At 48.3% G+C, this 20846-nt stretch overlaps 1 protein-coding gene across 7 annotated transcripts in view; it reads right to left on the bottom strand.

The window, feature by feature from the left end:
- LOC115468855 (CUGBP Elav-like family member 1) overlaps positions 1-20846 on the bottom strand; it is a 105023-nt gene that overhangs the window by 20623 nt on the left and 63554 nt on the right. For all 7 annotated transcript variants that reach the window (XM_030200935.1, XM_030200934.1, XM_030200936.1 and 4 more), the window contains one exon: positions 4809-4919. In XM_030200935.1, the coding sequence (XP_030056795.1) occupies positions 4809-4919 (111 nt within the window). The remainder of the gene's footprint in view (positions 1-4808; positions 4920-20846) is intronic.

Genomic DNA, 20846 nt, shown 5'->3' on the forward strand with positions numbered 1-20846 from the left:
ACTCCAAAAGCGCCAACCGAATGGCTCTGAGTTCCAGGAGGTTGATAGACCACTTTGCCTCTGCAGGAGACCAGAGCCCCTGCGCTGTCCTTCCCAAGCAGTGGGCTCCCCAGCCCGATAACGAGGCGTCCGTCGTGACGACAATCCACTCTGGGGACACCAGAGGCATTCCCGCAGACAACTTGTCTGTCTGCATCCACCAGCTCAGCGCCTTGCGCACTGCTGGATCCAAGGGAAGACGCACCGCATAATCCTCCGACATCGGAGTCCAGCGCTGCAGCAGAGAGTGTTGTAGTGGTCTCATATGAGCCCTGGCCCAGGGCACTACTTCCATCGTGGCCGGCATAGAGCCCAACAGCTGCACATAGTCCCAAGCCCGAAGAGGAGAGGCTACTAGGAACTGGTCCACCTGAGCCTGAAGCTTGACAATCCGATTGACTGGCAGGAACACTCTGCCCACTTGGGTGTCGAATCGAACTCCCAGATACTCCAGGGACTGAGTCGGGCGCAGCTGGCTCTTCTCCCAGTTGATGATCCATCCCAGGGAGCTCAAAAGAGCAACTACCCGGTCCACAGCTTTGCCGCACTCTGCATAAGAGGGGGCTCGGATCAACCAGTCGTCCAGATAAGGATGGACTTGTACTCCTTCCTTTCGCAGGAAGGCCGCTATGACCACCATTACCTTGGAAAAGGTCCGCGGAGCAGTAGCCAACCCGAACGGGAGGGCTCTGAACTGGAAGTGTCGGCCCAGGACTGCAAAACGCAGAAAGCGTTGATGAGGAGGCCAGATGGGAATATGCAGGTACGCTTCCTTGATGTCCAAGGATGCCAGGTACTCCCCTGCCTTCACTGCCGCTATAACAGAGCGGAGAGTCTCCATGCGAAAGTGCCGCACTTTCAAGGCCCGATTGACCCCTTTGAGGTCGAGGATAGGCCGGACAGAACCTCCTTTCTTTGGTACCACAAAGTAAATGGAGTAACGCCCCTTGCCAAGCTGACTTTCTGGCACCGGAACGACCGCACCCAGGCGGATCAGATTGTCCAAAGTCTGCTGCACTGCCACAGCTTTGACCGGAGACTTGCAGGGAGAGAGTACAAACCCGTCTCTTAAGGGTCGGCAGAACTCTAGCTTGTAGCCGTCTCTGATGACTTCCAGCACCCAAGCGTCTGAAGTTATTGTGGTCCACTCGCCCAGAAACGAGGACAGCCGTCCTCCAATCTGCACTGGGGCGTGGACCAATACCCCGTCATTGGGTACGAGACCCTGGGGGAGGACCGGAGGGAGCACCTCCGGGACGGCGGTCTCTGCGAAAGGAATGCTGCTTGGGGGAGAAATTCCTCTTAAAGGAAGAGGGGGCAGAAGCACCCGACCTGCCCGGGCGGTACCGACGGGCTTCCTGAAACCGTCCTCTGGAGGTACCGGGACGAGCACTAGCCCGAGCCCTGACCTCCGGTAACTTCTTGCCCTTAGACGTGCCGAGATCAGTCACGATTTTGTCCAGCTCGACCCCAAAGAGCAGCTTGCCTTTAAAAGGCAATCTAGCCAGGCGGGATTTTGAGGCGTGGTCAGCAGACCAATGTTTCAGCCAAAGCCACCGCCGCGCAGAGACAGTCTGAGCCATGCCTTTAGCTGAGGCTCTCAAGACATCATACAGCAAGTCTGCCAAATAGGCTAAGCCCGATTCCAGGGCTGGCCAATCATTCCTCAAGAAATGATCCGAGGGGGAAGCCCGCTGCACCATAGTCAGGCACGCCCTGGCCACATAGGAGCCGCAAACTGAGGCCTGCAAACTTAAAGCAGCCGCCTCAAAGGACGACCTTAAGGCCGCCTCCAATCTCCTGTCTTGGGCGTCCTTTAGGGCCGTGCCACCTTCCACCGGCAATGCCGTTTTCTTAGTCACCGCAGTGATTAAAGAATCCACGGTAGGCCACAGATAGGCCTCACGTTCACTCACAGCCAAAGGATAGAGGCGGGACATAGCCCTAGCCACTTTAAGGCTCGCTTCTGGGACATCCCATTGAGCCGAAATTAAGGTGTGCATGGCATCATGCACGTGGAAGGTTCTAGGCGGGCGCTTAGTCCCCAGCATAATGGCAGAGCCAACAGGGGCTGAGGGAGAGACGTCCTCCGGAGAGGATATCTTCAAAGTGTCCATGGCCTGTAACAACAGGTTGGGCAAATCCTCCGGGCGAAAAAGCCGCGCTGCAGAGGGGTCATCCGCTCCAGCCGAGCGGGGATCCGTCTCCTCCAAGGAATCCGCAAAGGACCGTTGGGAGACCTCAGACACGCTGCCCTCATCTACATCGGAGGAGACAAATTCCTCCAAGGCCTGGGAATCAACCCGAGGGCGTTTACCTCTGGGAACCTCAACCTCTTTACCAGAGGAGGGAGCGGGGGCAGCGTTGTGCATGAGGAAGGCCCGATGCAGCAGCAAAACAAACTCGGGGGAGAAACCCCCCAGACTGTGCACCTCCGCAGCCTGGGCAACAGCCCTAGGCGCGCTCTCAACCGGCGCTCGCAATAGCGGGGGAGAGACATGCTGCGCATCCAAAATGGCGTCCGGCGCGAAACTCCGCGAAGGAGCCGCGCGGGAAGAACGGCTCTTAACTTTAGCCGCTTCTGTGCCGTCGCCCAAATTAAGGGCGTTCATGGCATTAATGTCTCCAACCTCAAGGGCGGCCCAAGAAGAAGCCGTCCGAGCCGCGTGGCCGGCCAAGATGGCGGAGGCGAGGAGCGGGGGATGGGCGTTTATGGCGGGAAAAACCGCCACGCCGGAGGAAGGACCGGGACATGCATCGGTCGCGAAACTGTCACCCACCAAGGGCGAATCCGGCTTGAAGACCCCCGCATCCCCTCTAGAAGCGCTCGAGCGACCCGGGGAGCGACCCTTTGCGCCCTCGCCCTCCGACGCCATGAGCCACGAGGAGAAGAATCGGGGAACCCCCGCCCGCTATAAAAAGGTAAAATTACCTGCTGTCCGCTCCGAGTTGTAACGACCTGGTGTCTCAGTGAGTAGCTGCAATAGACGCTTAAATAAACGTCGAAATAAATGCCTTTAAGGCCGTTCAAAAATTTTTTTTTTTTTTTTTTTTAACGGAGCCAGCGGGAGGGGGGAGAAAAGGAGGGACCTGGCACCACCAGGTTTGCACTTGCTCAAAAGAGCCCTCAACCCCAGGCACTCAACAAAACCTAAAAATTAGGCTTGGAGGCCTAGCCAGAGCTGCTGCTGTGTGTGACCACCACCTGCTGAGATAGAGAACATACTGAGGAGTTTCCGGCAGCACATGACCACATATAGGGAGGCAAAAGTTTGCTCTCTATCTCCACCTGCTGGTAGATGGACACAACCCACCAGTCTATGGATTGATCAGCTTGATGATATGGAATAGGCGATTCAGGCTTTGAAACCCCCGCATCCGCGCTAGACGCGGTCCGGGGAGCGATTCTTCGCGCCCTCGCCCTCCGACACCATAGGCCACGTGGAGACCTATCGGGGAACCCCCTGCCCGCTACAAAAGGTAAAAATTACCTGCTTCTCGCTCCGAGCTGTAACGAACTAGTGTCCCAGTGAGCAGCTGCAATAAACGCTGATATAAACGTTGAAATAAACGCCCTTAAGGACGTTCAAAAATTTATTTTTTTTTGGAGCCAGCAGGAGGGGGGAGAAAAGGAGGGACCTTGCACCACCAGGTTTGCATTTGCTCAAGAAGAGCCCTCAACCCCAGGTACTCAACAAAACCTAAGGATTAGGCTTGGAGACCTAGCCAGAGCTGCTGCTGTGTGTGACCACCACCTGCTGAGATAGAGAACATACTGAGGAGTTTCCAGCAGCACATGACCACATATAGGGAGGCAAAAGGATTGCTCTCTATCTCCACCTGCTGGTAGATGGACACAACCCACCAGTCTATGGATTGATCAGCATGATGATATGGAATGTTCTAGTCAATGTGGAAGCTCAAACGATTAAAACCTTTCTTCCCAAGAGCAACTTTTCAATACCTAATACAATCAATGGTCCTAAGCCATGCAGATTATTGCAACGGAATCTACGCAGGCTGCAAAGAACAACTCATAAAAAAACTCCAGACCGCCCAAAATACAGCAGCCAGGCTGATATTCAGCAAAACACGCTTCGAAAGTGCCAAACCACTCTGAGAAAAGTTGCATTGGCTCCAAATCAAAGAACAGATCATCTTCAAAATCTGCACCTTAGTCCACAAAATCATATACGGCGTAGTCCCAGAATACATGACAGACCTCATAGACTTACTAATAAGAAACAAAGTCAGATCATCAAGATCCTACCTAAAACTACACTACCTAAATTGCAAAGGACTGAAATACAAAACAACTTACCTATCCGGCTTCTCCTACATAAGCGCACAACTATGGAATGTGCTCCCAAAAGCTGTGAAAACAATCCACAACCACTTGAACTTCAGGAAATCACTAAAAGCCACCCTCTTCAAAAAGGCCTACCCCAACGACCCCACATAACCCTCTTCACCTACCAACATAGCATGACTATGATCGAACAGGACAACATGCAATCTTCATCCATTCCGACCCTCCACTTATACCTCATACGATCACTATACTACTACTACTTAACATTTCTAAAGCGCTACTAGGGTTACGCAGCGCTGTACAGTTTAACATAGAAGGACAGTCCCTGCTCAACTTTGTATTTCTTATCCACCGACTGGGCAAATGCCTTTGACGGTACTATGTAAGCCATATTGAGCCTGCAAATAGGTGGGAAAATGTGGGGTACAAATGCAACAAATAAATAAATAAATCTCACCTGCTAAAGAACCAACGTTGAGGCCTGAAGTAGCACCTGCCAGTGTCTGTAGTGCTCCAAGTGAAGCCATGGGATTAACAGAGGAGTTATTACTGGAGTTAGGGGAGGAGCCTACAGAGGAGAGGGAATATAGATTTCAGCATAGTATCTTTCTAATAGCCAACAAACTCACATTTGAATCATCAAAGTATATCAACAAATGCCTCTCATCCTATATACCTCACTGCACCCAGACCTATGCAGTAACCGCTGAAATATATTTAAACTGGTAAAATTAAAAACTAGAGAGAGGAGAAAGATCAAAATCTGAAGACATTTGATAAAAGGCATCTGATAATCAGGCAGTTATGATTTATGCCACTCAGTGTCCTCTATTAGTCCCTCTTCTTAGCTTTCTAAGGTTATGTACAATACTCACTACCCTATCTTCACTAGTTACCTGTCCAGTTTTGTTGCCATTTCAACAGCGTTTAACTTTATATATACACAAATCTATAATAAATACATAGTAACATAGTAGATGACGGCAGAAAAAGACCTGCACGGTCCATCTAGTCTGCCCACGATAAACTCATATGTGTATACCTTACCTTGATTTGTACCTGTCTTTTTCAGGGCACAGACCATATAAGTCTGTGCAGCAGTATTTCCCGCCTCCCAACCACCAGTCCCGCCTCCCATCACCGGCTCTGGCACAGACCCCGTATAAGTCTGCCCTCCCCCATCCTAGCCTCTCAACCACCAACCCCTCTTCCCCCCGCCACCCAATTTTAGCTAAGCTTCTGTGGATCCATTCCTTCTGCACAGGATTCCTTTATGCCTGTCCCACGCATGCTTGAATTCCGTTACTGTTTTCATCTCCACCACCTCCCGCGGGAGGGCATTCCAAGCGTTCACCACCCTCTCCTTGAAGAAATACTTCCTGACATCTTTCCTGTGTCTGCCCCCCTTCAATCTCATTTCATGTCCTCTCGTTCTACCGCCTTCCCATCTCCGGAAAAGATTCGTTTGCGGATTAATACCTTTCAAATATTTGAACGTCTGTATCATATCACCCCTGTTCCTCCTTTCCTCCAGAGTATACATGTTCAGGTCAGCAAGTCTCTCTTCATACGTCTTGGAACGCAACTCCCATACCATCCTCGTAGCTTTTCTTTGTACCGCTTCCATTTTTTTAACATCCTTCGCAAGGTACGGCCTCCAAAACTGAACACAATACTCCAGGTGGGGCCTCACCAACGTCTTATACAGGGGCATTAAAACCTCCTTTTTTCTGCTGGTCACACCTCTCTCTATACAGCCTAGCAACCTTCTCGCTATGGCCACCGCCTTGTCGCACTGTTTCATCGCCTTTAGGTCCTCAGATACTATCACCCCAAGATCCCTCTCCCCGTCCGTGTCTATCAGGCTCTCCCCACCTAACACATACGCCTCCCTTGGATTTCTACTCCCTAAGTGCATCACTTTGCATTTCTTCGCATTGAATTTTAATTGCCAAACGTTAGACCATTTTTCCAGCTTCTTCAGACCTTTTTTCATGTTTTCCACTCCCTCCGGGGTGTCCACTCTGTTGCAAATCTTGGTGTCATCTGCAAACAGGCAAACTTTACCTTGTAACCCTTCGGCAATGTCACTCACAAATATATTGAACAGAATGGGCCCCAGCACCGATCCCTGAGGCACTCCACTACTCACATTTCCCTCCTCCGAGCAAACTCCATTCACTACCACCCTCTGGCGTCTGCCCGTCAACCAGTTCCTAATCCAGTTCACCACTTCGGGTCCTATCTTCAGCCCTTCTAGTTTATTCAAGAGCTTCCTGTGGGGAACCGTGTCAAAAGCCTTGCTGAAATCTAAGTAGATGACGTCCATAGCACGTCCTTGATTTAATTCTCCCGTCACCCAGTCAAAGAATTCAATGAGATTCGTTTGGCACGACTTCCCTTTGGTGAAACCATGTTGTCTCGGATCTTGCAACTTATTGGCTTCCAGGAAATTCACTATCCTTTCCTTCAGCATGGCTTCCATTACTTTTCCAATAACCAAAATGAGGCTTACCGGCCTGTAGTTTCCAGCTTCTTCCCTATCCCCACTTTTGTGAAGAGGGACCACCTCCGCCATTCTCCAATCCCTCGGAACCTCTCCTGTCTCCAAGGATTTATTAAACAAATCTTTAAGAGGACCCGCCAGAACCTCTCTGAGTTCCCTCAGTATTCTGGGGTGGATCCCGTCCGGCCCCATGGCTTTGTCCACCTTTAGCTTTCCAAGTTGTTCATATACACTCTCTTCCGTGAACGGTGCTCTATCCACTTCATTTTCAGGTGTACTTTTGCCAGTCCCTCTTGGTCCTTCCCCAGGATTTTCTTCAGTAAAAACAGAACAAAAGTATCTATTTAGCAAATTGGCTTTTTCTTCATCATTTTCTACATAACGTTTTGCTGTATCTTTTAGTCTCACAATCCCCTTTTTAGTCTTTCTCCTTTCACTAATATACCTGAAGAAGTTTTTGTCTCCCCTCCGTACATTTCTAGCCATTTGTTCTTCCGCTTGCGCCTTCGCCAAACGTACCTCTCTCTTGGCTTCTTTCAGTTTCATCCGGTATTCCTCCCTGTGTTCCTCTACTTGAGATTTTTTGTATTTCTGGAACGCTAACTCTTTAGCCTTTATTTTCTCAGCCACTTGCTTTGAAAACCATATCGGTTTCCTTTTTCTCTTGCTTTTATTTACCCTCCTTACACAAAGGTCTGTGGCCCTGTTTATTACTTCTTTTAGCCTGGACCACTGTCCTTCCACTTCTCGTATGTCCTCCCAGCCCATCAGCTCCTTCCTCAGGTATTCTTCCATTTTGTTAAAGTCAGCTCGCTTGAAATCCAGGACTTTGAGTTTAGAGTGGCCGCCATCCTCTTCTCAGGGTCTGAACTTGCAGGGTCACGGTCTTCATTTGTGAAAAAGGAAGCACCAGGAGAAGCTAAGACAAGCTAAGTGAAAGCTGATAGTTGCTTTACAGAATACTTTTTTATGCACTATAAAGCAAGTGCTAACAATACAAAACAACTGTGGTCTATTATAAAATTGTTTTTGCTCAAACTTGGGCGTTATAACGTTTAAAGTAGGAGGGTTTTTTTTAAGCCACTGATGCAGTCCTGCTCCTACAGCTAAATGAAGCTGGGAGCTTATTGAGGCTTTTTTCCTCCTCACGCTCCTTAATTTTTCTGCAAGTTCAGACCCTGAGTATCTCATGTATTATAGATTTGTGTAGATTAACTAATTTGAAGGGATCTCCCCCTTGTGTTAAGATTTAGTTTATAACTGTATATATAGCCATGTTGTCACTCCACCTCATCTGTTCATGCTAATCTCCTCCTCAACTGCTGTGCACTTTTTTTTTCTGACCCTGCAGCTTACGAGCTGAACAGCCACCAAGGAAATGACCTTCCAGATCAAGTACTTTAGAAGGCAGGAATTCAGTGGTTCAAAAGGAGCTTTCATCAGCTGGGTGAGAACCACGTTGAGATCCCATGACACCGGTGGAGGTTTGACAGGGGGCTTTGACAAAAGCAAATCTCTCATGAAGCAAATAACTACAGGCTGTCCAGAGATAGGCTTACCCTCTACATGCCGATAACCATTAATTGCGCTGAGGTGAACCCTTATGGAGTTGAGACCAGACTCTGACAAGAGTAGAAGGTATTCAAGCAGGGTCTGTGTAGGACAAGAAAGAGGATCTAGGGCCTTGCTGTCAAACCAAATGGCAAACCTCCTCCATTTGAAAGAGTAACACCTCTTTGTGGAATCTTTCCTGGAAGCAAGCAAGACCCAAGGAGGCGAATTCTAAGCTCTCAACATCCAGGCTGAGAGAGCCAGAGACTGGAGGTTGGGATGTAGAAGCGACCCCTTGTTGTGGGTGATAAGGGTTGGAAAACACTCCAATCTCCACGGTTCTTTGGAGGACAACTCAAGAAGAAGAGGGAACCAAATCGGACGCGGCCAGAAGTGTGCAATCAGGATCATGGTTCCGCGGTCTTGCTTGAGTTTCAGCAAAGTCTTCCCTACTAGAAGTATGGCAGGATACACATACAGAAGGGCCTCTTCCCCAATGAAGGAGAAAGGCATCTGACGCTAGTCTGTCATGGGCCTGAAGACTGAGGGACCTTGTGATTGACCTGAGCGGCAAAAAGATCCACCGAGGGGGTGCCCCACACTCAGAAGATCTTGCGGGCTACGCCCATGTTCAGTGACCATTCATGAGGTTGCAATACCCTGCTCAGTCTGTTGGCCAGACTGTTGTTTACACCTGCCAGATAAGTAGCCTGGAGAAACATGCCACGTGACTGCATGCCCAAAGCCACATCTGAACAGCTTCCTGACACAGAGGGCGAGATCCGGTGCCCCCGCTTGTAGGTGTAATACACTGCAACCTGATTGTCTGTTTGAATCAAGACAATTTGGTTGGACAGCCGATCTCTGAAAGCCTTCAGCGCATTCCAGATCGCTCGCAATTCCAGGAGGTTGATCTGAAGACCCGTTTCCTGGAAGGACCAGGCTCCTTGAGTGTGAAGCCCATCTACATGAGCACCCCACCCTAGGAGGGATGCATCCGTCGTCAGCACTTTTTGTGGCTGAGGAATTTGGAATGGTCGTCCCATGGTCAAATTGGACCGGATTGTCCACCATTGAAGAGAATTTCAAAAATCGGTGGAGAGAGTTGGATCACATCCTCCAGATCCCCCGCAGCTTGATACCAGTGGGAAGCTAGGGTCCACTGAGCTGATCTCATATATAGACGTGCCATGGGAGTTACATGAACTGTGGAGGCCATGTGGCCCAGAAGTCTCAACATCTCCCGAGACACTCAAACCATGGACACTAGGAGCAGGAGGTTGTCTGCCCTTGTCTCGGGAAGATAAGCCCGAGCTGTCTTCGTGTCCAGCAGTGCTCCAATGAATTCCAATCTTTGGACATGAGTGAGATGGGACTTGGAGTAATTTATTACAAACCCCAGTAACTCTAGAACCTGAATAGTCATTCGCATGTACTCCAGAACACCGTCCTCCGAGGTGCTCTTCACCAGCCAATCATCGAGATAAGGAAACATGCACTCCCAGTCTGCGAAGCGACGTTACGACTACAGCTAGACAGTTTGTAAACAATCTGATGCCAGGCCAAAGGGTAGTACATGGTACTAAAAGTGCTGTTTCCCAGCCGAAACTGAAGATACTTCCTGTGAGCTGGAAGTATCAGGATGTGTATGTAAGCATCCTTTAAGTCCAGAGAGCATAGCCAATCGTTCTTCTGAAGAAAGGTGCCCAGGGAAACCATCCTGAACTTTTCTTAAACTAGAAATTTGTTCAGGGCCCTTAGGTCTAGGATGGGGACGCATCCCCCCTGTTTTCTTTTGAACAAGGAAGTACCTGGAATAGAATCCTAGTGCAACGGGTTCGACCACATGGGCCTTCAGAAGGGTGGAGATTTCCTCTGCAAGTACCTGCTTGTGCTGGGAGCTGTAAGAATGAGCTCCCGGTGGGCAATTTGGAGGCTTGGATTCCAGATTAAGGGTGTATCCTAACCGGACTATTTGAAGAACCCACCGGTCGGAGGTTAAGAGAGGTCACCTTTGATGAAAAAACATTAACCTCTCCCCAACTGGCAAGTCATCCAGAACGGACACTTTTACTGTGGCTATGCTGAACTGGAGCCAGTCAAAAGCCCGTCCCTTGCTTTTGCTGGGGCCTTAGGTACATGCTGTTGACGGGAATGAGCGCGCTGGGGCTGAGCCTGGGTAGGCTGTCAGGAAGCCGGAATATAGCATAGGAATAGGGAGCACTCCTCTTTACCCCAAAATACCTCCTAGATGAGGAGGTTGTAGCAGAAGACGCCCAGCAGGAGAGAGAATCCATAGCATCATTGTGCTTCTTGATCTGGTCAACAACATCCGCCATCTGCTACAGGACCGAATGATCCAGGTCAGAGACATGCAGTCATGAGAGTCTGCGCATCACTATACCCTGGGCAGCGATTGTGGATGCTACGTCAAAAGTGTCAAAAGTACCCCCTGGCCAGAAATTTATGACACGCCTTCTGCTGGCTGACTACCTGGCGAAAAGGCTCGGCCTGCTCCGGAGGGAGGGCATCATCCAAGCTGGACAGAAGCCTCAACGACTTCCGCAAGTGGACGCTCGTGAAGAGCTGGTATGACTGAATTTGGGCAGCGAGCATAGAGGCCTGATACGTCTTCCTCCCAAAAGAGTCCAAGGTCCTAGCTTCGCTGCCTGGGGGCGCCGAGGCACAGTCTCTAGTACTCTTGGCTCTTTTGAGGGCGGAGTCCACCACCATGGAATTGTGGGGTAACTGAGACCTCATCAACCGAGGTTCACTGTGGATCCGATACTGGGAATCAGCTTTCTTCGGGATCACGGGGCCAGACAGAGGGTACGACCAGTTCCGCATAAGGACCTCCTTCAGTACCTTATGTAGAGCAGCCGTCACAGCCTCCCTAAGTGGAGAAGGATAGTCCAGGACCTCGAGCATCTCAGCCCTGGACTCACCCTCAACCTCCATAGGAAAAGGAATAGTCGTAGCCATTTCCCAGACAAAAGATGTAACGGACAGACTCTCCGGAGGAGATAGTCTCCTTTCTGGTGGAGGGGAAGGTTCAGAGGGAATCCCACAGGACTTGTCAGAAGAACAGTACCTGGGATCTTCCTCTGATTCCCACGAACGTTCCTCTTCAGTATCGAATAAACCTCTCTGAGAGCACTCTGAGACAGAGCCTGCCTCGACACCGAGGATCAACTTCCTCGATGGCGATGTTGAGAGGCTGACGCCCACCTGGACTGCGATGAAGCTTCCTCCACCAACATTGAAGGGGAGTCAACCTGGGTGGCAGCCGACACTGAAGCTGCAAGCGGCACTGAGGACGGGGACCTCACCACAGGTGAAGGGCCAGACACCACTTCAGCAAAGGGTACGGAAGGCGCAAGCACCCCGACACCAAAGCAGACTGGCGCAGCAATCCTTCCAGAAGCTCTGGAAGCAGGGCCTGGATGTGCTCATCGAGAGCCGCCATCGGAGAAGGCTGCTGGATCGGTGGAACAACCGGTGGCAGAATCTGCCAAGGTTTGGGAGCAGGTACCAGGCTGCCAGGAGACCGATGCATCAGCACCTCCGGTATAGAGGGGGAGCGGTCCTCTCGGCGCTGACACTTCTCAGGTGCTGAGTCCCTCAACGCCCCTGAGCTCCCGGCACAGTGTGTCGAAGGAGATCGATGATTGTGCTTCTTCGCCTTCGCTCAACGCCCGTCGAGACTGCTCGGTACCGATGAGGATGACGTGGAATCCTCACGTCTCCTCGGGGTCGGCCTGCATAATAGGGGGCCTCGGACTGGTGGAGACCCACTCGACACCTCACTGCTCCCAGCGCAACTTGGTCTCTCAGCAGCCATTACCCTCTGCTCCCAACATCGATGCCTCCCTCGATGTCGACGCCAACGCCGCCTTCGGTACTGATGTTGATGGACCGGACCAAACCCCAAAAAGTTTTTCTCGTTGGGCTTCTCGAGACGCACAAGTCTGTTTCTTCATACAAAGAAACAGACTACTAGCGGCTGGGCTATGGTTGGGCCCAAGGCCCTGGAAACAGCAAGAATGAGTATCGGTACCTGAGATGGTCCGGTTGCACAGAGTACAACGTTTGAAGTCGCTGGGTGTCTTTGATGACATGGGAGGAAAAACGGCTTCGGCAAAATCAAACGACACGATTGTGCCAAAAAAGAAAAGGGCACAAAAAGGAGAGAAACCAGACCACGCGGCCTAAAGGCTGGCAGCGTCGAAAAAGAAATACAGCTTAAAATTGAGGAAATAAAATACTAAACGAAAAATAAAAGGAAGAAATCTCTCTCTTAAAAAAAAAAAAAAAAAAGTAAATAAACCGCAAAAACTCACGAAAAGTGAAGACTCTATTCCCAGGTCTAAACGAGGAGCACAGGAGGAGCCTGCCGCACCTCGTTGCAGAAAAGAAACAGACATGCTCGCGCGGCAGCCACGAAATCAGTCCGTGCATGCGCGGTGCACACACACCAGAAGACTCTGGCAAAACTTTTTTTATATTTTGCTCTTGCGAAACGCCAGTTCCCGGGCCAACGCAGATGTCGACCCATATGAGAACAAGCAGCCTGCTTATCCACGGAAAACCCATTTTATTAAAAAATAAAAAGAGCATATACACACAGACTGCCTTTATAAAATAGGCACTTTTTAAAAAAAAAAAAACCATTTCTGTAGGTGTCCTGTTTTAAAAGAAGGAATTAGGGCTTACCTGCTAATTTTCTCTCTTTTGAGTTCATCCAGACACATAGGTATATATGCTCTCCTGCCAGCAGATAAGAGACTGAGAACCACCGACTTAATGATTCACACTTTAGGTACCCTGTGTAGCCCCTAACCTAGTGCTTATCAATCGTTCTGTGGCCGTGACACCATGAATGAGGTCAAATAAAATTGTGTGACCCCCCCCCCCCACCACCACCACAGGAGGTGTAGAATAATGATGCACTCATGGAGAATCCACCCAGGTTGTTACCCCATTTGGAGTCCCGACCCAAAATGCTTAACCAGTTAGTATTTCAATAACAAAGCAAACAGTAATGAAGCCCCATGAAACCAGGGAGCAAAAAAATCAACTGACAACTGAAATACAACCTGCAGAGAATTCTAAGCTCCTGCAGCAGTCCAATGCAGATGACAAAGAGAAGTATAATTTTCTTCTACTCAAGGCTCACATCCTTCCATTCACACACTCTAAGAGCTACAGGTGGGTTCTGGACTGGTCTGGAGAGTCACAAGGAAAGAAAGTTAGTAGGTAAGCCCTAATGTCTCCTTTATCATTGTCCCTCCAGACCAGTTCATACCTATGGGAAGTTATCTAATGAAAACAAACCTGCTGCCAATACCCTAATCCCAAAGGCTGCATTGTCTGACTTGGACATCAAACCTCTAATGGAACATAAAAGAACGCAACAACAATCAAGTAGTCGCCCTGCACATTTCCTATGGTGAAATGAGGCCATGTTTGACTGGCAAACAAGCCTGACTAGCAAACAGAAGAGTGAGGTATACTCAAGGAGGATATCAAGAAGTCTTTAATATTAAACAGCATTACTTACATCACCAATGTTTTGCCGTTCAGACGGTTTTTGCAGCACAGCCATTTTTTTTTCTTATAGAGGATTATACAGAGGCTCAACAGCCAGGATCTTGACTTTACTTTTAAGTTTTTGTCTTTTCGCTACAACGTAAGAGATCCGTTTGACCCGAGGCAGGCCTTTGTGCTGAAACATGGCCGGGTCAGGTTATTTTTATGCTGTTTAATATTGAAGACTTCTTGATACTCTCTTTGAGTGTACCTCACTCTTCAGTTTGCTGTTCACCTTTACATGAGGACTTGTCCTCCTCTTTTTTTTTTTCGTTAAACAAGTCTGACTCCTAGCAGAATTGTATGTCAACGCCATCCAACAGGCCACTGTTGTCTTAGACACTGCTTCCCCCTTCTCAGTGCCTTCAATCAACACAAAGAATGCAATCCAATGAAATTCTTCTACCCTCATCAAATAACAGGACAAGAATCTTTGGACATCTAGCCAGTGAAACTGCCCTAACGCTGTACCTACCAGGAACACAGTCTTCAATGTAAGATGCATAAACAATGCCTCTTGAAAGGGCTCAAAGGATGCCTAAACTATCACTGACAGGACCAAATACAAATTCTATGGAGAACCACTGGGCGCCGAGGTGGATGCAAGAGCTTCATGGCTCTCAGAAAATGCACTACATCTTTGTGAGCTGCTAAGGACTGACCAAGAACCCAGCCTCTAAAGCATGTTATCTGCATTCAGGGAGGCCAAGACCAACCTTTTGTCCAACTTGTCCTGCAAAAAAATCCAAAATCTCAGCCACAGACAACTTACTACTACTATAAATCATTTCTATAGCGCTGCCAGTCGTATGCAGTGCTTCACAACTGAACATGAAGAAAAAACAGTCCCTGCTCAAAAGAGCTTACAATCTAAATCAGGACAGACAGGACCAATAAGGATAAGGGTAGGTTAGACAGAAGGACACATAGGGAAAGGGACTATTGAAGAGAGGAAGACAAGATAAAGGTTACGAGCAAGTGACAAGTTAGGAGTCAAAAGCAGCATCAAACAGGTAGGCCTTTAGCCCGGATTTGAAGACGGCCAGGGATGGAGCTAGACATAACGGCTCAGGAAGTCTATTCCAGGCATAAGGTGCAGCGAGATAAAAGGATCGGAGTCTGGAGTTAGTGATGGAGGAGAAGGGTGCAATTAGGAGAGATTTGCCTAGTGAACGGAGTTCCTGGGAAGGAGTGTAGGGAGAGATGAGGGTGGCGAGGGGCTGCAGAGTGAATGCACTTTTAAGTCAATAAGAGGAGCTTGAATTTTACACGGAAACGGATAGGGAGCCAGTGAAGTGACTTCAGGAGAGGGCTGATATGGGCATAACGACTTTGGCAAAATATTAGTCGTGCAGCAGAATTTTGAACAGATTGAAGAGGAGAGAGGTGGCTGAGTGGAAGACCTGTGAGAAGCAAGTTGCAGTAATCTAAGCGAGAGGTGATGAGAGTGTGGATGAGGGTTCTGATAGCGTGTTCAGAAAGGAGAGGGCAAATTTTGGCGATATTATACAGAAAGAAACGACAGGTTTTAGCAATCTGTTGAATATGTGCAGAGAAGGAGAGGGAGGAGTCGAAGATGACCCCAAGGTTACAAGTAGATGAGACAGGAAGAATGGGGGAAGGGGAGCGGTTGGTTTAGGTGGGAAGATAAGGAGCTCAGTTTTGGACATATTGAGCTTCAGGTGGCAGTGAGACATCCAGGTAGCAATGTCAGAGAGGCAGGCAGATACCTTGGACTGGATTTCTGGTGTGGAGAGGTAGATCTGGGAGTCATCAGCGTAAAGGTGATACTGAAAACCGTAGGAAGAGATCAGAGCACCAAGGGAGGAAGTATAGATGGAGAAAAGGAGAGGTCCTAGGACGGATCCTTGAGGTACACCCACTGACAGCGGGATAGAGGAACAGGAGGATCTACCAGAGTATACACTAAAAGTACGCTGTGAGAGTTAAGAAGAAAACCATGAGAGAGCAGAATTCTGAAATCCAAGTGAGGAAAGCGTATCAAGGAGTATGCTGTGATCAAGTGTCAAAAGCAGCAGATAGATCGAGAAGGATGAGAATAGAATAGAGACCTTTGGATCTGGCCAGGAACAGATCATTGGAAACTTTAGCAAGCGCTGTTTCAGTTGAATGAAGGAGGCGAAAGCCAGACTGAAGTGGATCAAGAATAGCTTGAGATGAAAGAAAGTCAAGGCAACGGCGATGAACAGCACATTCAAGTATCTTGGAAAGGAAAGGGAGGAGGGAGATGGGGCGATAATTGGAAGGACAGGTAGGGTCCAATGAAGGTTTTTTAAGGAGTGGTGTGACTACGGCATGTTTGAAGGCATCAGGAACAGTCACAGTGGAAAGTGAAAGATTGAGGATATGACAGATAAAACGGATGACAGTAGGCGAGAGAGTGTTAAGTAGATGGGTGAGAATAGGATCAGAGGAACAGGTAGTTAGTTTCGAGGAGGAAAGAAGATGGATTTTGAGGAGTTCCATCCCCTTTATTATTTTAGTCACTCTTTTTTGAACCTTTTCTAAATTTCACTACATCTTTTTGAGATACGGCAACCAGAACTGAACACAACACTCAAGGTGCGGACGCACCATGGAGCAATACAAAGGCATTATAGTAGTCTTTTCAGTCTTATTCACCATCCCTTTCCTAATAATTCCTAGCATCCTGTTTGCTTTTTTGGCTGCCGCCAAGATTTCAACATATTATCTACGACACCCAGATCTTTTTCTTGAGCGCTGACCCCCAAGGTGGACCCTAGCATCAGGTAACTGTGATTCAGATTATTCTTTCCATGTGCATCACCTTGCAATTGTCCACATTAAATTTCATCTGTCATTTGAACGCCCAGTCTTCCAATTTCCTAAGGTCTTCCTGCAATTTCACAGTCCGCACGTGTTTTAACAACCTTGAATAGTTTTGTATCATCTGCAAATTTGATCACCTCACTCGTCGTTCCAATTTCTATCATATATAAATATGTTAAATAGTACCAGTCCCAGAACAGATCCCTGCAGCACTCCCCTGTTCATTCTCCTCCATTGAGAGAAATGACCATTTAATCCTACCCTCTGTTTTCTGTCCAATAACCAATTCCTAATCTACACCAGAACCTTGCCTTCTATCCCATGACTCTAATTTTTTCAGGAGTCTCTCATGAGGAATTGTATCAAAAGCTTTCTGAAAATCTAGATACACTACATCAATCGGCTCACCTTTATCCATATGTTTATTCACGCCTTCAAAGAAATAAAGCAAATTGGTGAGGCAAGCCTCAGCTGAACCCATGCTGACTCTGTCCCATTAAACCAGGTTTATCTACATGTTCTATAATTTTATTCTTTATAATAGTTTCCACTATTTTGCTCGGCACCGACGTCAGGCTTACCAGTCTATAATTGGCCACTCTCTCCAGTCTTCAGGTACTATGGACGATTTTAACGACAGGTTATATATTACTAACAGAAGAGCAGCAATTTCATGCTCGAGTTCTTTGAGTACCCCTGGATGTATGCCATCCAGTCCAGGTGGTTTACTTCTCTTTAATTTGTCAATTTGGCTCAGTACATCTTCCAGGTTCACCTAGATTTCTTTCAATTCCTCCTCATCACTCTTGAAAACCATTTCCGGTACAGGCAAATCTCTTACATCTTTTTCCGTAAAGACAGAAACAAAGAATTCATTCAGTTTCTCCGCTATGGCCTTGTCCTCCCTAAGCGCCAATTTTGCTCCTTCGTGATCTAACGGTCCCACCAATTCCCTCGCAGGCTTTCTGCTTCTGATATACCTGAAAAATTATTACTGTGAGTTTTAACCTCTGCGACAAGTTTCTCTTCATATTCCCTTTTAGCCTTCTTTATTAATGCTTTGCATCTGACTTGCCAGTGCTTATATTGCTTCTTATTTTCTTTATTTGGGTCCTTTTCCCATTCTTTGAAGGACAATCTTTTGGCAGTAATGGCCTCTTTTACTTCACCTTTTAACCATGCAGGCTGTTTTCTCTTCTTTCTACCTTTGCAAATATGTGGAATGCATCTTCCAAGATGGTATTTTTGAATAACATCCATGCCTGATTTAGTGTCCTAACCTTTGCAGCTGATCCTTTTAGTTTCTTTTTAACCATTTTCCTCATTTTATTATAGTCGCCCTTTCGAAAATTAAATGCAACTACAAGTAGATTTTATTTGCGGGTTCATCCCAGATAGCAGCTCAAACTTGATCATGTTATGATCACAGTTTCCCAGGGGGACCGAACACTGCCACCTCTAGCACTATGCCCTGCATGCCACCAAGGACCAGATCCAAATTGGCTCCCTCTCTCGTCTGTTCCTAGACCAGCTGCTCCAAGAAGCAGTCATTTATTACATCTAGAAATTTTATCTCCCTGGCACTCCATGACGTAACATTTATCCAGTCAATATCGGGGTAATTGAAATCACTCATTATTATAGCACTACCCAATTTGCCAGCTTTCCTAATCTCAGTAAACATTTCTTCATCCGTCTGTTCGTTCTATCCCGGCTTTACAGCTCTACAAGAATACTCTTTCCCTTCACACATGGAATTTCTATCCATAACGATTCTACGCTGCTATCTGTGTCATTTGAAGTTTTTATTTTATTTGACTCAAGTCCTTCTTTAACACATAGTGAAATGCCCCCACCAATTTGATCCCCTCTATCATTGTGATACAATTTGCACCGTTAACAGTGTCACAATTTGCACCCTGTTAACAGTGTCCCCATTGACTCTTTCCTCCAAGTCTCTGAGATGCCTAATTTATCTACTTCATCATTTAGTGCAAAGCGAATGCTACATACCTGTAGAAGGTATTCTCCGAGGACAGCAGGCTGATTGTTCTCACTGATGGGTGACGTCCACTGCAGCCCCTCCAATCGGAACTTCACTAGCAAAGGCCTTTGCTAGCTCTCGCGCGCCCATGCGCACCGCGCATGCGCGGCCGTCTTCCCGCCCGAACTGGCTTGTGTTCGTCAGTCCCATATGTAGCAAGACAAAGACAAGGGAAGACACAACTCCAAAGGGGAGGCGGGCGGGTTTGTGAGAACAATCAGTCTGCTGTCCTCGGAGAATACCTTCTACAGGTATGTAGCATTCGCTTTCTCCGAGGACAAGCAGGCTGCTTGTTCTCACTGATGGGGTATCCCTAGCCCCTAGGCTCACTCAAAACAACAAACATGGTCAATTGGGCCTCGCAACGGCGAGGACATAACTGAGATTGACCTAACAACTTATCCAACTAACTGAGAGTGTAGCCTGGAACAGAATAAAAATTGGGCCTAGGGGGGTGGAGTTGGATTCTAAACCCCGAACAGATTCTAAAGCACTGACTGCCCGAACCGACTGTCGCGTCGGGTATCCTGCTGCAGGCAGTAATGCGATGTGAAAGTGTGGACAGATGACCACGTCGCAGCTTTGCAAATCTCTTCAATAGTGGCTGACTTCAAGTGGGCCACTGACGCTGCCATGGCTCTAACATTATGAGCCGTGACATGACCCTCAAGAGCCAGCCCAGCCTGGGCGTAAGTGAAGGAAATGCAATCTGCTAGCCAATTAGAAATGGTGCGTTTCCCCTCAGCCACTCCCCTCCTGTTGGGATCAAAAGAAACAAACAATTGGGCGGACTGTCTGTTGGGCTGTGTCCGCTCCAGATAGAAGGCCAATGCTCTTTTGCAGTCCAATGTGTGCAGCTGACGTTCAGCAGGGCAGGAATGAGGACGGGGAAAGAATGTTGGCAAGACAATTGACTGGTTCAGATGGAACTCTGACACTACCTTCGGCAAGAACTTAGGGTGAGTGCAGAGGACTACTCTGTTATGATGAAATTTGGTGTAAGGGGCCTGGGCTACCAGGGCCTGAAGCTCACTGACTCTACGAGCTGAAGTAACTGCCACCAAGAAAATGACCTTCCAGGTCAAGTACTTCAGATGGCAGGAGTTCAGTGGCTCAAAAGGAGGTTTCATCAGCTGGGTGAGAATGACATTGAGATCCCATGACACTGTAGGAGGTTTGACGGGGGGCTTTGACAAAAGCAAACCTCTCATGAAGCGAACAACTAAAGGCTGTCCTGAGATCGGCTTACCTTCCACACGGTAATGGTATGCACTGATTGCGCTAAGGTGAACCCTTACAGAGTTGGTCTTGAGACCAGACTCAGACAAGTGCAGAAGGTAGTCAAGCAGGGTCTGTGTAGGACAGGAGCGAGGATCTAAGGCCTTGCTGTCACACCAGACGGCAAACCTCCTTCATAAAAAGAAGTAACTCCTCTTAGTGGAATCTTTTCTGGAAGCAAGCAAGACGCGGGAGACACCCTCCGACAGACCCAAAGAGGCAAAGTCTACGTTCTCAACATCCAGGCCGTGAGAGCCAGAGACTGGAGGTTGGGATGCAGAAGCACCCCTTCGTCCTGTGTGATGAGGGTTGGAAAACACTCCAATCTCCACGGTTCTACGGAGGACAACTCCAGAAGGAGAGGGAACCAGATCTGACGCGGCCAAAAAGGAGCAATCAGAATCATGGTGCCTCGGTCTTGCTTGAGTTTCAACAAAGTCTTCCCCACCAGAGGTATGGGAGGATAAGCATACAGCAGGCCATCCCCCCAATCCAAGAGGAAGGCATCCAATGCCAGTCTGCCGTGGGCCTGAAGTCTGGAACAGAACTGAGGGACCTTGTGGTTGGCTCGAGATGCAAAGAGATCTACCAAGGGGGTGCCCCACACCTGGAAGATCTGGCGCACTACTCTGGAGTTGAGCGACCACTCGTGAGGTTGCATAATCCTGCTCAACCTGTCGGCCAGACTGTTGTTTACGCCTGCCAGATATGTGGCT

This window comes from Microcaecilia unicolor, chromosome 4 (assembly GCF_901765095.1).
Source record: "Microcaecilia unicolor chromosome 4, aMicUni1.1, whole genome shotgun sequence".
Taxonomy (NCBI): domain Eukaryota; kingdom Metazoa; phylum Chordata; class Amphibia; order Gymnophiona; family Siphonopidae; genus Microcaecilia; species Microcaecilia unicolor.